We start from the raw sequence: 14,987 nt of genomic DNA on the forward strand, positions 1-14,987 counted from the left end.
GTCCTCCTTCCCTCTCATCCAGCCCGTCGAGCCCTGCCCTCAGTCTTCACGCGCCACTTCTCCAAGTCCAATCATAGTACGTCAAAAGTCGCTCTCCCTCCCCTGGTTTTCTACCCGTTCAACGACGTGAAATAATTTCATGTAAGTTCCTGCATGACGGGAAGAGCCAGACTGCGTTAACTGCAACCAGCACTCAAAGGTGAGTCTTCCTTTTCTAATGTTGCTTATCTATGCGCAGATGTGCGTTCAGCTGCAGGCAGACCCATCACCAGACTGCAGTCTTTACGGGGGGGCGCACAAGAAATGCATGGGGGCTGCAATTGTTATTACCCTATAAACAACTGCATGCATGAGTAATGCGTGGCTTGAATACACCAATGCAATCACACACGCTTCTAATCTGCTTTGCGGCATGGTGGGTTGTTACACATTAGATCCCATTCATTCACTCAAACAAAAATACCATTGTTTCTTTATAGTTGAAGTGTCTGAGTGGTAACTCAACACTAACATGTCTTAATCCAAAAATAGAAATAATGATTGCCTGCTACTTATTCACTGATTCAGGTAAATGAGCTGTCATTACACCAGTTGGTGTGTTGGCTAAACATCACTTGAGACCAACTCAGAATGATTCCTAATAAAATACACAGGACAAGTGTTGGACTTTCCTTGCTCTTCTCCAGGTTTCCTCATTCAATTCACTTCTGTCCTCATACAATATCGGTACAGTAGTGGTATTGCTATGGATGTGTTTCTGTGTCTGTCTTTCATTATGAACTATTTGCATCCAACATAGATGAAGGGATACTTTCACTTAACCTTATTAAACAATGCATGGTCAAGATAGTGACATTTTAGCACCAATTCCGCTTTGTGCTCTTATTATCACAATAGATTAACGATCACTGTGCAGTAAAATCTTTGATTGAACTCCTTCACCACGACAGACACATTAAGACAGATAGCGAAGCTGCTTGTTTGCAGGTGCTGCATTAATTGCTCTGCATGTATCCATTCAGTCCTTATTTGTGAATAAAATCCCAAGAATTTTGAACTCATGATAGTATCTTACCCCAGACCTGGAGAGAGCACTCCACCCTTTGCCGACTGAAGACCACATTCTCAGATTAGAGGTGCTGATTCTCATCCCTCTCATGGCTTCACACTCGGCTGTGAATCACTCAAGTCACAGTTGAAGTTTGCAGCTCGATGATGCCAAAGAACTACATCATCTGCAAAAAGAGAGATGTAATACTGAAAGTCATCAAATTAGAACGCCTCAGCGGTGGCCTTGGCTGAGTCTAGAAATGATGTCTGTAAAGATTATGAAAAAAAAATCTGTGACCCTCCAGGGCAGCCTTGGTGGACTACAAACCTCACTGAAAATGAATCCAAGAATCCAATTCGTGCCAAATTGGCTTTGGTCATACAGGGACCGAATAGCCCGTTTTACCTTCGAAACCTTCAGCCACTTGATATTATCTGCAGCTTCTTCGTTACATTGCTGCATTTTAGGATGGATTTTAAGTTTCACTGACAGCAAAGTAATTAATCTTCACTCAGCATGGCAGTTTGACATACAGCATGAAGTCCACTCACATCATCATTCCATTATAGATAATCTAAGAATTAAAGCTACTTTATAACATTGTCATGGGCTCATCGAGCCTAATACACATTCTCTCTCTTGCCAACTGGTGGGATTCTTGTGTTCAAATTGTCTTTTCGTCACTATAGCCACCATTTTCGCATTTCTGCAAGACTTGCTGAATGGGTAATGGGACAATGATGCACAAAACACCAGAGTCACACAATAGGAAACAGTATTCCTTCCCTCACAAACACACATGCTTGCACACAGCCCTCTTTTTTGAGACTATGTCACAATATTTCTCATTAATCCATTAAGAGCACGTATAAAGCAGGCCATTGAATGAACACATCTTGTACACAGAGGATTTTTCACGAAAGGCAAGAGATTAGGGTCAAACTTTCGTATGTAATCTTGTGGTGCAATTTCGTGCTTTGACCTTTAGTCAAGCAGCTTGTCTGTCTTAAACAAGCTGCATATTTAGCATTTCTACTCTGGTTGATAAAGTAGCTGTAATGCAGTTCGCTTGTGCTACTGGCTCCGTCATAGCTTTGTAATTGCTACTATGAGAACATAGTTTATCACAACTTCTTTCTGTTATTTACTTTGTATACAAATCTCTTCAACCCTTGTTCAAATGCCAATTTTTTTCATACAGGACACAAAATTACCAGTAAATAATTTCAAAACTGTTTACACCATTTATGGGATCTTAAACCTGCACAACTCAATTGAATATATTTTTTTAAATCTTTTGGAGAGGAGGTAAGGATAAACAACTAAAATAATCTGGTTAGACAAATGTGCACACACATAACTCGTATGTGGCTATGTTTCGAAATAAACATAAAATCCAATGACTAATCACATTCAAACTCAGATTAATTGGGAGTCAGCAGTACCTGCCACCATTTAATATACATTTAGAAGTTTTATAATTGAAGCCGGTTTTGTGCTTACACCAACTACTATTTTGAATTTTTCATAATTCCACCTTGTCTTTGGCCCCAGTTTCTGCTAAATAAAAACAGCCTCAAGGAAAGATGTTTCCACCACCATGGTTAACTTTAGGTATGGTGTTCACACATCTCTGTTCAGAACAGTGGACACAGCCAAAGACCAAACCCATCATATTTGTGGCCAGGGTATTTGTTTGTTGTGGAACACAAATTGAAATTAAACACAGTTTTCATAACAAAGGAATTGTATAGCAATTGTTTCAACCTTCTCACACTCTCTCTATTATGTTTGCCAACTTGATCTGGCAGTCCATACGCCTGAGGTTATTATCTCTGAATTATATTTGAGCTCTTTCATGTCTTTTTTTTTAACTGTAGCTTTGTTTTGTCACTACTTTCATGTCTTTATTACAGCGTATTCTTTTGAAGCAATGATGCGCTTTATTCCTCATGAGGATGCGAGGTGGAAGCAACTGTGAAATATCAAGTTGATTATTTTCTCTTGTTAAAGGTGGTTGGCTGTTTATGTGGTATGTATTAATTTTTATGTATTTTCTAGGATTGGTCTGCATCTACTCTTGAGCTGAGCGTCTACACACCAAGATGAAACAAAAAGAAGATCTGAACCCTTTGCTACTCTTTGTCTTCCACCTCACGGTGTCGATTTACTCCTTCTTCATGTTCATTCCCTACTACTTTTTTACGTTGGTCTCAAGACCTAAAGAGGTCCAATATGGATCTGAGGAGGAACGTTCAAATAGAGTTAAAGCTCATTCGGTGCTGGGACGACATGAAGGACCTTATCGAGCAGTGAAAGCTACCAAGGGACTGGTGAGATCGGTTTACCCAGGACTCGACACCCTGCCCAAGATGTTTGAATTTGCAGCCATGAGATTCCCCCACGGAGATTGTCTCGGTACAAGAGAGGTGATCAGTGAGGAAAATGAGGAGCAGAGCAACGGAAAGCAATTCAAGAAGGTAAAACTTGCTGTCGTTGTATAGTACAGTTTCAAAGTGATGCAATAAACAAAATTTAGCAGTTGCTTATTTGAAATTATGAACATGTAACGTGAAAGACTATGTTTACTAAGTTAGAAAATATTGATTTGTTATTATTATTTTATTCTATAAATGCACACTGTCTCGAAACCTTTTGGATCAGTGAATCGGATGACCATTTATCATTTTGAGTAAAAATTACCCGCTTTAAGAATACAACTTATTATAGAAATCAATCAGAATTCAAAGCGCGTCTTTTAAATATGTGTTGCTTTGTTAACACAGGTTTTAGTTGGGTCATTACTGTCCTTAATGTACACTACCTCTAGAGGCCACTGTTGGCTCACCAACGTGTTTTATGTCAGTGTTTGGATTTCACAAGGATAAAGTGGTTCAGAAAATGGATGAATGAAAGGATAAGTGAAGCCTGAAAAATCAAGCATACCCACTAAATTGTCGTTGCGAGTTTTGTGGTGACTGATACAGTTAAATAGATGATGTCTTGCTCCTGTAGGTTGTTCTTGGGAAGTACCACTGGCTGTCCTATAAGGAGACCCTCGCTGCAGCAACCCAGTTCGGTTGTGGCCTGGCAGCACTGGGGCAGAAACCTAAACACAACATTGCCATATTCTGTGAGACACGGGCTGAATGGATGCTTGCCGCCTTGGCCTGCTTCATGCAGAATTTCACATGTAAGTTGTGTGAATTGTACCATGCAAAAGGCCACCAGTCACTTTGGATGACTGGTTACGCGACTTTTGAAGCATACTGCTTTTGTCTGTGAACATGAAAACGGGAATACTGTTGCCCCTTATTAAATTTTAAATCAGGTCAGTATTTATGGAGCATTCTATTTCAAGCTCTAAATTTAGAATCGGCTCTCAAAATGGAGTTATAAATACTTAGAATTGTAAACCTACCCTTACAATAAAAATGCATTTTGATAGTAAATGAATTTATAGCCTTACATAAATGCAGTTCTGTACTTTGATATTGCGTTCTCACCCTGTGGTTTCTAAAGGATTTTCCCTCTTGACATGCTCCACGTTGTCTGAAATACATTTTAACTCTTGTAGAATTTAAATAGGAAAAATATTTTTTTCTTTGAGAAACAAAAAATGTTTTATGAATGCATTTTATGAAAACATGCATCTAATGTAATATGCTAAATCAGTTAATAATGGGGATTCACCCGCCTGACTTTGGTGCAGGGGCTGGTTCAGTTCCCATGTGTTTAATAGCACTTGCAAACTTAAAATAGTATTTATTTGTTATAAAGATTCTCCTTTAAACTCAAGGGAAAATGTTAACATGCGTGTGTGTGTGTGTGGGTGGGGGGGTGGGGGGTTGCTTGTGTGTTCATATTGTGATTTTCTGCGTGCAAGAAAATGATAAGACAGAATAAGGTCAATTTGTCCCTTCTGTTCCAACTTCTACCATTATATAAGTAAGCAGTGTTCCCCAGTTGGTCACTATAAATCTTTCTTTTTTTTGTGATGGAAAGTTGGAAACCTGCTGTTTCATTTCATACACTGATGTCACTTGCACTTAAGCAATGGTCAGATGGAGAACATACCATTGTGTGATGATACCATCGGTTCTATATTCAACGTGCAGATTAACGTTTGATGAAATGTGTGAATTGGTGAATATTTCAACCTAATCTCCAGAAGAAATTTCTAAGCAGCCTGCATATCATTACTCTTTTGTGTTGGGAATACTTTATTGGAAGTATTCCCATCTGCACTTTAGAGTCATTAATTGTTTTTAATTCTCTTTGAAGGAGCCTTCATTTTTTTCTGTGCTCTTTAGTTTATGCCCCATTAAACTGTCACACTGAAAATATGCCGCAAGCACAAGCCAGAAAGCATCTTTAGAGAGGTTCTTTCTCACTTACACACACAAACTACCCCAGTGGAAAGTGAACATGTCGAGAGGAGTTAAAGGTTGGAGAGGGGGCGAGGGAGGAAGAACCGGCAGGGAGGAAGAGAGGCAAACAAGTGAAGGCTAATGGCGTCATGGTCAGTGTGAGTGAGTCTACGTGAGCATCTGATGTTGACAGAGCCATCAAGGAGTCAGCCAAAGGCCCCCAGTGAACTCGCACTGTGTGACTGTGTGTTTGTGTGCGTGTGTGCTCTCGTCACGATGGAGTGGATTTTTGTGATGGAAAAGAAATGTGCTTGTACTGTGTTATCTTTGTGAAGCAGGATCATTAAATTAAGTAGCATTATTTACTGGTAATGTTGCATTAAGTATAGCATGCACTATTTTATTCAAGTCTAAAAGGTTGATGAAATGGCGACTTTTAAGTTGCAGCGAATTGAAGATAACCTTACGGTGAAAACAACTTCCTTTGCCTTAACAAAAAAAGTCACACATGCAGCTTTGAATCTCGATCTCACGGCTGGAGGTGTCATGGCCTCGTACACAATGTCACACAGCAGGAAGTACAACTGTTGCTCCATGACGCAAGACTGCAATGTCACCAAGCCCCGTCGTCTCAGTGTCAGCTTCGGGGCAGGCTGTCGTCTTGCGATTCTCTGTTATTCTCTTGCCCCTATATGCTTATATACAAATTAGCTGGCCGATATGAGTTACGGAAGCTTTGTGTTCTAATGTGTTGCATATATTTACATGTACATATCTAATATTTTTTATACTGCATAATATATTGAAGAAATACCAATGTCTCGATTTTGGCCCCTGCAATATGCATATATTGAAGACACAAGTTTCTTATGGAATTGTATGCTTGTGTCTGAATTTTACCAATCAGATGCAAACTTAAATGTACACCATCCAATAGTTGAACACTTTAGTAATTACAATTCATTAGCTGAGAATATATTGAGATATTTATCTTTCCGCATGAAAAAGATAATGTTTTTATTAGATAATAATAAAGTCATTTCTTTAGGAGATTGTTAAATATTGCAATTATATCGATATCGCTGTATTCGAAAACATTGTATATCACAAATGTTTTCAATGTTGTGCAGCCCAAAGAGAGTTGTGTGCATGAAGTTATCAGTAACTTTTGAAATTCGACATAAGGAAGCTGTTAAGTTACACTACAACACAATATGACACAGTAGTTGATTCTAAACCATTCAGTCTGCTTATTATTGAAATCTCCAAAAAGAGGGGAGCAAGAGCAATGCTGCAGGAGGTTGACTACAAATGTTCTTATATGCCATGTTTTTTTATTATGATTATTATTATTTATTTTTTCTGCAGTGGCTACTTTCTATTCGACACTGGGAGGTCCAGCCATTGCTCACGGACTGAATGAGACAGAAATCACGCACATCATCACCAGCAGAGAGCTCCTGGAGACCAGACTCAAGGTTAGAAAACATCACCAACATCACTCTGGCAATGAATTAGTGTGATGCAGGACATAAGCAAAATCCCTCCACAAAAGATTATTGTTACTTTACCGCTCTAACAAAATGATTTCCCCCATTTATCTGGATATTTATATGAACATCCCATGCATTACTCGCCGAACTCGATTCACACTACAATACAACCGTATCCATGTGTGACAGGCTATTCTAATTAAAGTTCCAAAGCTGCGGTGTATCATAGTAGTGGACAACACGCCGACCCCATCGGCAGGCTATCGCAGTGGCATTAGCGTCCACAACATGGCCGATGTGCTGAAGCTGGGCGACAAAGCAAAAACTGGTAAGTAGTAAAGTTGTCTATTTTGCCTTTGGTGCAGTAATTTCAACGGCAGCCCAAAAACGGATACATGGGAATTGGCAGAATTGCAATAAAGTGTCAGTAAGTGACTTAAGAGCATGTGTCCGGTGCAAGCTGATGACAACAGTCACGTTTCCTCCACTAAATGATAATCCCACACAAAGCGTAACCCTAATGATCTGGGACGTGTCATTCTCATAACCCAAATCGTCATGGTGTCAGTTAATGTCTTAAATTAAATCACTGGCATCATTCCTGAACTTCTATCTCCAGTTATTTGTTGAAAGAAATTGCAGTCTTACGTACGTATAATTATTGGACCTTTTGTTAATTTAGCTGTTGCTCAGTTGACTTTTCTCAGTGTTTGCTATCAAAGCACTAATACAGATTGCATGTATTTCTTCATTACCGTATTTCCCGCACTATAAGGCGCACCTAAAAACCTCCAATTTTCTCAAAAGCCAACAGTGCGCCTTATAATCAGGTGCGCCTTGTATATGGACCAATATTGAGCCACTACAGCAGGCGTGTCCAAAGTCCGGCCCGTGGGCCAAATGTGTATATCTTGTATATGGACAAAGTTTTAAAATGAGCCATTCATTGAAGGTGCGCCTTATAATCCGGTGCGCCTTATAGTGCGGAAAATACGGTACTCACATACACATACTTAACTGATACTTTCAAAGCATACAAAATCAACATGGTTGGTCATGTGAATTAGGAAGTGTACACATCTGTGTGAGATTAAGAGCGATATAGATGGCTAAGGGGGGGTAGATCCTCTTTGCCTTCTTTTTTTTCGTAGGCATTCCAATGGATTTGCACTCTTATTCTTATGTAGTATATAGAATGGGGGGGTTGGGATCAGAAAATGTGGATGGAGCACAGGATGGGAGGGCAGCTTTGTTTACACAGTCTGGAAGCGGTCACTTCACATGACATCAATTTTAGAGCACTAACGCCTACATGTCATGTGAGGAAAAAGAGAGGACCTCGCGGTCTTTCATCAAGTTTTTTTTATGGCCAGCTGTGCTTATGTATTATTTTGGTTTGTATATCAAACTGCCATCTAATTAGAGGCATTCAATCGGAGGGATTTTTGGCTTTTCCATATCACCTCTTGTTGCACATCTGAGTCATCCATGCCTTTGGGGAAAGTGCACGCCATCATTAGTTTTTTATTGATCGTGTAATCGATCCGGTATGTTTGACAACAGTAAAATGGGAGATGTTACTTCCAGAGTTGTCCAATCCAGTTCCGGAAAGTAGAAACTCTGCCACAGTTTGGCTTTAGCCACTGGTGATTCTAATTTCCTATTTCAACTGACTAGAAGGATCTGACCAAGATGTTAATTTTTTTAAACTGTTCGCACACCATGTTACAGTGAAAATAATCTCAAGACGAGATTTATTAGAGACTGACTTGGTATTACCTTGTCAAAAGAATGAAGAATCTCTTCATGATGTTCTGCATGATTGGAGTGTAAAGTCTAACTACTTATTACTTTCTGTGACTCAACTTTTCCAACATTCCTTTGAATATATAGTGTTGTTTGTTTTCATTTCAGCAAATTGTGGGCAAAATCAGCCTACAGCTGCTGACATTGCAGTCATCATGTACACAAGTGGATCCACAGGTATTCCCAAAGGTGCCATGATCTCCCATAGCAACATTATGGCTGCCACCACTGGATTGGCTGAACGGATACCTAACCTGTGGTGCGCACTTTTTATCGACTCTTATGTTTGGGTTCAGTACTTTCTTATACCTAACCTGAGGTGCACAGTTTTTATCGACTCTTATGTTTGGATTGAATACTGTCTTAGTGCCATTGGCCATGAATATCATTTAAGATAATTGTTCCAATTATTCCACAGGCCTATATAACTATATATAAACTATATATCAAATAAGTTTATTGAACCGTCCGTATCACTCCAAATCATTAAATCCATCAAAATTTTCATCCTCTGTGTCAAGTCGCACCCCCGGCCAAACTATGAAAAAAACTGCAACTTATTGTCCGGAAAATACGGTAATTGAATAACTTGAGCTAAATATTGTTCTGGTTACAGCGAGAAAGACACTTACATTGGCTACCTTCCCCTGGCTCACGTACTGGAGCTGAGTGCCGAGCTTGTGTGTATTACTCACGGTTGTAGGATTGGCTATTCTTCACCTCAGACTCTGTCTGACCAGGTATGGTCACTTGTCACAACACTTTGTCACTTGTGAAACTGCAAATAACTTTAATCTTATGCTCACAGTCAACTAAGATCAAGAAAGGCACCAAGGGGGATATCACCATTCTGAAGCCCACCATAATGGCAGCTGTCCCTGTAAGTGCGCAACATCTTGTTGGATGTCATGTAAAGAAGAAATATTGCCACATTCTCAATCTGTGTGTAGTGTAGTAGAGTTTTTGCCAGCTGGGGTAGGCTCCAGCTCTTGCATAACCCCAAACAGTAATAACCGTTAAGGAAAAGGATTTGAGGATGGATGGGGAATATCAATAGCGTTTCTACACACAGGCAAGTTCCAGGCGACATGCTTTTCCCCACTGTATTCTTTCTGCCTCAGCACACTCATATACACAACAAAACCTCCCAACCCCCCCCCCATCTCCCAGTGGTCGCAGAGCAAAGGGCAGAGGCCCTCAGTCTCTGGAACCATTCACAGCTGTGAAGAGAACGTGAGAAAGCCCCGTGTGGTCATCCCCACGAAATGCACGCTCGCTCACATGCATCATCACAGACTCATAGAAAATTGTTTGCCGTGATATGACAGCGGGCTTGTGGACACTTCCTCTCCCACTGCCATTGCTTTGCACGCAAACATGACATACTAACCCTGGGATGGGCAACTTAATGGGGGCTCAATTTTTCAGCACATAGGACCACACCTTTTCTAATGTGATGGATGACAAAAATGCAATTTTAAATATGGCTAAAATAGTCATTTTTGAAGAAAACATCCAGCCTTCAACAACATAGGTCTTGAACATTAAAAAAAACATACTGTGATTTTTTTTTTTTTTTTTACCCAGTCTAAATCCATTAAATTTATAACTTAGGAAGGTTGGCTCAAAGGAAGGTTGGCTCAAAATGCTGAACATCAAACCAACGTTTATTGTAAGGACTCATTTTGTGCATCAACTCACAAAATCAGTCCTTTGCACATTCTAGTATTATTGTGCAGTATAAGACCCAGTGCTACTAAGTTGTGACTGCCATCTAGGGTTGAGTCCTGATTTTACAACTTAAAACTATACAATGTAGACCCCCCCCTCCCCATATAAATCCATGTATAATTGAGACCCATTGAAAAGCATTGGAGTTTTTTTGTTGACACAAATATTATTCAAATTACACTGAAAAACCTCCAATATACAAATAAAATGAGCAAATAAAAGAATTTACAACTGTCAAGCCGTGAGTATGCAGCGGTCCACTGTAGTTCAGAAAATTGGTTTGTAAACTCCCATTCAAAGTTTTAGTCCTTAATTATGTTGTTGGTTTTTTGACCATAGGCCACTATTTGCCCATCCCTGTAATAGCCAGCTGTATTTTTTTTTTGTAATATTCTTTTTTTGTCTTGTTCTCACACTAACTCATGGTCATAAGCACTCATCACATCTCTACTGTCCTTGTCTAAACTCCATCCCTACACCACTTGATGACAGGAGATCATGGATCGCATTTATAAGAATGTGATGGCCAAGGTTGAGGAGATGAACTTTGTCCAGCAAACACTCTTCACTCTTGCCTACTACTACAAATTGGATCAGCTCAGCAAAGGTTACAGCACACCTCTGTGTGACACGTATGTATGAGTTTCTTCTGAAGCACGTCTTACTAATAATGCTTCTTAACACATTTTTGGGATATATTTTTTGGATCAAATACTATGAGAGCCATGTCCAAAATCCAGCCTCCACAAATATAGTAAAGCTCACATTGACCACTGTGGTTGTTCGCAGTGATTTTAGAACTGCGCTGCCTTATAAGAAGCATCACAATCCATTTCAGTGTCAAAGCTACATACTAAGACACATTTTTAAATCAATGTTAACAGTTTTCTCGATGTGCCTATCCAGATTGGTCTTCAGAAAAGTTCGTGCACTTCTCGGAGGACGTGTACGAGTGTTATTTTCAGGTGGAGCCCCTCTGTCCGCTGCCACCCAACGCTTCATGAATGTGTGTTTCTGCTGCTCTGTGGGTCAAGGATACGGTCTGACAGAGACTTGTGGAGCTGGGACCGTTAGCGAGGGTAAGTAAATTAATCTCAAGTCAACCATTCATGCAAAATGAAAAAATAACAATTGACGGTAAATATTTCTCGGTATATAGGACACGATTACAAAATACATGACTAATGAAACATTTTAAATTTCCCCAGATGACAGTGCAGTGACACATATTACTTAAGTCTACCAATAAGTTTTGACTCACAATTTTTTGGAATGTCTTTCTTACCAACTTAGTTTGGAAATTTACCACAGCCTGCAGCCCACTGGTTTGGACATTCCTCTGGGCTGAGGCTGCCATAAGGTCGGGGGTCATCACATTGTGGTATTGAAACTTGTTGCTCGTGCGAGTGCACTTCCTTTTCGTGTCTACATGTGTGTATCTTATCTTTTTCAGTTTGGGATTACAGCTCTGGGCGAGTGGGAGGGCCGCTTGTGTGCTGTGAGATCAAACTCAAAGACTGGGTAGAGGGTGAGTGAGGCTATTTGGGTCAGAAAATGCCAATCCCGGCCCCGCCAAAATGCACGTACACAGTGTCGCTGTCCTTTATTTCAATCTCACACGCAAATAGTGGTCAAAAGTTACCAAACTGTCTCCATAGCAATAAAGCGGAAGCTCCCAAAGTCAAATGCTCTGTGGGTCAAACAACCACAACAAAAATTCCTTTAGAGTTGCACAAAAACTTTACTACGTTTGAACAGACTGATCAAAAAGACTTTCATCTCATTTTGTGCCATTAGGCCATTCTTGATTACTTTTTTTTTGTACAGAATCTCTGTACAACTTGCTAGAGCCATGTCGCACCCTACCTAAAGTGTGGGCCTCAAGGATAAATTGAATTCTCACCTCGTAAATAAAATTCCTGAAGCATATTTTTTTAATCACTGTGGAAATTGAACACATTTTATACAAGGTATCATCTTGCTAAATTTTGATACCGGGACATTGAACACATTTTATACCAAGGTAACATCTTGCTAAAAATTGATATAAAAATTTAAATTAAGCTGAGTCTATGGCTCACGTGCTTTAGGAGCAGGATTTAGCATTTGTTGTCAGCATTTATGTATTTCATTCGCAAAGACAGTCATGAATTATTATATTTTGATCTCAGGGGGCTACCTACACAATGACAAGCCATACCCACGAGGAGAGATTATAATTGGTGGACCCAACGTAACAATGGGATACTTTAAGAATCGGGGGGAACAAACTGACTTCTTTGTGGATGAGAATGGCCAGCGATGGTTCTGCACTGGAGACATTGGAGAGTTTCATGAAGACGGATGCCTCAAGATCATTGGTGAGCTAAAGGGAGGGTAAAAGTGGAACTGGATATTTTTTAAGTTATTTAAGTGATCTGGATAATGGACGGATGGATGGAACCAACGTACTACAGATTTAACTGACAGAAAATAGTGTACAGTACACACAATGCTCTCTTTTGCTTATTTATATCACAAAAAAAAAAATCAAATAATCCCCACTTGCTCTTTTTTGTCCATGTGTTCATCTGCAGTAATAAAAAAGGCATCTATACCACATGTTCGAAAATTTGATAAGGATTAATAAAGTAATGGTGGGTGTTTTGAAATATACACGCCAATGAATGTTCCAAAACCGTTTTACCTGTCATTCCAGATCGTAAAAAAGATCTTGTGAAGCTGCAGGCGGGAGAATATGTCTCCCTGGGAAAAGTGGAAGCCATATTGAAGAATTGCTTTCTGGTTGACAACATCTGTGCCTATGCCAAAAGGTAAGCTGCAATGCGATGAATGAATTAAGGAATGTCTTTGACTTGTTCTCCTGCTGCAGTGATCAGACATACGCGATAGCCTTCATGGTCCCAAATCAAAAGCAGCTGCAAGCTCTGGCTGACCAATATGGCATCAACGGTTCATGGGAAGAGCTTTGTAACAACAAGGTGATGGAAGAGCTGGTGCTCAAGATCATCACAGAGGCCGCTCTAGCAGGTAGGAAGACTCAAGACCCAGAAAAGTTCATTTTTCTCCTGAGGTGTGTGCCGATGATATCTTATTGTCTTCATTCAGCCCAACTCGAGCGCTTTGAGATTCCTCGCAAGATCTACCTGAGCCCAGACATGTGGACTCCTGAGATGGGACTAGTGACTGATGCATTCAAGCTCAAGCGAAAGGAGCTGGAAAAACATTACTCGAACGAGATTGCAAGGATGTACAATGGGAAGTGACAGTCCATGCACAGAGCAGAAATCTACAAAATTCCCTAATTAGGTGGGTTGTTTATAACTTTAGACTTTTATCCACCTCCTACTTGAATTTATAGCTGAACTAAAGCGGCATGATTGACTACTGCAGACATAGTTTCCAGGAAGTGCAAACGATTTGTATGCTTCTGCCTTATCCTCGATTGTCCACGTGCATGACCTTTGTGTCTAGTGTTTTATTGTTTCAGATGGGAGTTATGAAACAGAACTGCTGTGTGTGTGCTAAGATGTTGTTGTCTCTGTTCTCTGTTGAACTCGCTTGAGTTTCTCAGCAAGATGTTTTCTGTTGCATTTGATTGCACACATTTTTTGTCGCAGAATTGTTTGTTCATTTTTAATTTGTTTTAATCTCAAGGTTATCATTTTGTCCATCCTGCAGGTCAGGAGACGCTTAGGTCTTTTGTCCTCTTGGCCTGGAAATTAATTTAATATGTTACAAATGGATTGTGGTATTTTTGTCAAGCATGATTAGCATGTTGATTCCAAAAGCACAGAATAATTGCACATTTGAATGGAGTATTTTTAAGATGTTTTTCTAGCACGATGTTATGGATGTTTTATGAAGTGCACTGGTTTGCACCTAATGGCATTGATTATATTAATGGCGGAAACAGATGGACTGTTTAGTCTGCTCAACGATACGAAGTGTACTTTCCAATGTTCTGAACACACACTCCACACTTCATTTATTTATGTATTTCCCAGTATTCTGTAAGCAGCGTCATTTTGATCAATGGTGCAAACATGACCATGTCTAATTCCTAGCCAAGAAAGGCATTTGATGGTACAAAATTCTTTAAACACCACGAATGAACACTTTCGCGAACATGATTTTCCAGTGAAATAACTCCAGTGCATCTAAGATATGACGACAGTCTGAGAATTAAACTTAATCAGTACATGTAAGGACCTCGATAAACTTTTATAACCTTTGGTAGGGTTTTCTTTCTTTGTAGGTGTTCTCCAAATAATATGTAATGACTTAAAATTAGAGAGTATTTTTATCACGATGTGCCATTGTAAAAGGCGACGTCGCTTGCAAGAATGACCTGTGTTTATTTGACAATTTCTTTTTTCTTTGTAAAAATTGAAAAGAAATAAAAAGGAATCTGACTGTGGGCTTCAAGTGTAATTTGAGAACCTAGTTGGTATATCACTGGAATCTTTCAGGTGGTGGAAAGAATGAAGAAATTGAAAGTTTTGTTCCAAACTTGAATGGTAAATTTGTTGAAAG

General features: G+C 39.6%; 1 protein-coding gene across 1 annotated transcript; it reads left to right on the forward strand.

The window, feature by feature from the left end:
* The first annotated feature begins 7 nt into the window (after positions 1 to 7).
* Positions 8 to 14,879, forward strand: acsl3a (acyl-CoA synthetase long chain family member 3a). Its single transcript, XM_037267013.1, has 15 exons — positions 8 to 199; positions 3,113 to 3,531; positions 4,067 to 4,244; positions 6,790 to 6,899; positions 7,104 to 7,242; positions 8,829 to 8,979; positions 9,337 to 9,460; positions 9,529 to 9,600; positions 10,944 to 11,083; positions 11,358 to 11,530; positions 11,905 to 11,979; positions 12,623 to 12,811; positions 13,150 to 13,264; positions 13,324 to 13,481; positions 13,560 to 14,879. The coding sequence occupies exons 2-15, from the start codon at positions 3,157 to 3,159 to the stop codon at positions 13,715 to 13,717; spliced, it is 2,157 nt and encodes a 718-aa protein (XP_037122908.1). The 5' UTR covers positions 8 to 199; positions 3,113 to 3,156; the 3' UTR covers positions 13,718 to 14,879.
* The last annotated feature ends 108 nt before the right edge of the window (positions 14,880 to 14,987 follow it).

The sequence above is a fragment of the Syngnathus acus genome, chromosome 13, assembly GCF_901709675.1.
Source record: "Syngnathus acus chromosome 13, fSynAcu1.2, whole genome shotgun sequence".
Classification (NCBI taxonomy): Eukaryota; Metazoa; Chordata; class Actinopteri; order Syngnathiformes; family Syngnathidae; genus Syngnathus; species Syngnathus acus.

Excerpts from the sequence above, each read along its gene's own strand:
- acsl3a (XM_037267013.1), top strand. The coding sequence starts at position 3,157 with ATGAAACAAAAAGAAGATCTGAACCCTTTGCTACTCTTTGTCTTCCAC. Across the intron at positions 4,245-6,789 it reads CTTCATGCAGAATTTCACAT|TGGCTACTTTCTATTCGACA; the intron begins GTAAGTTGTGTG and ends TTTTTTCTGCAG. Across the intron at positions 13,482-13,559 it reads CACAGAGGCCGCTCTAGCAG|CCCAACTCGAGCGCTTTGAG; the intron begins GTAGGAAGACTC and ends GTCTTCATTCAG.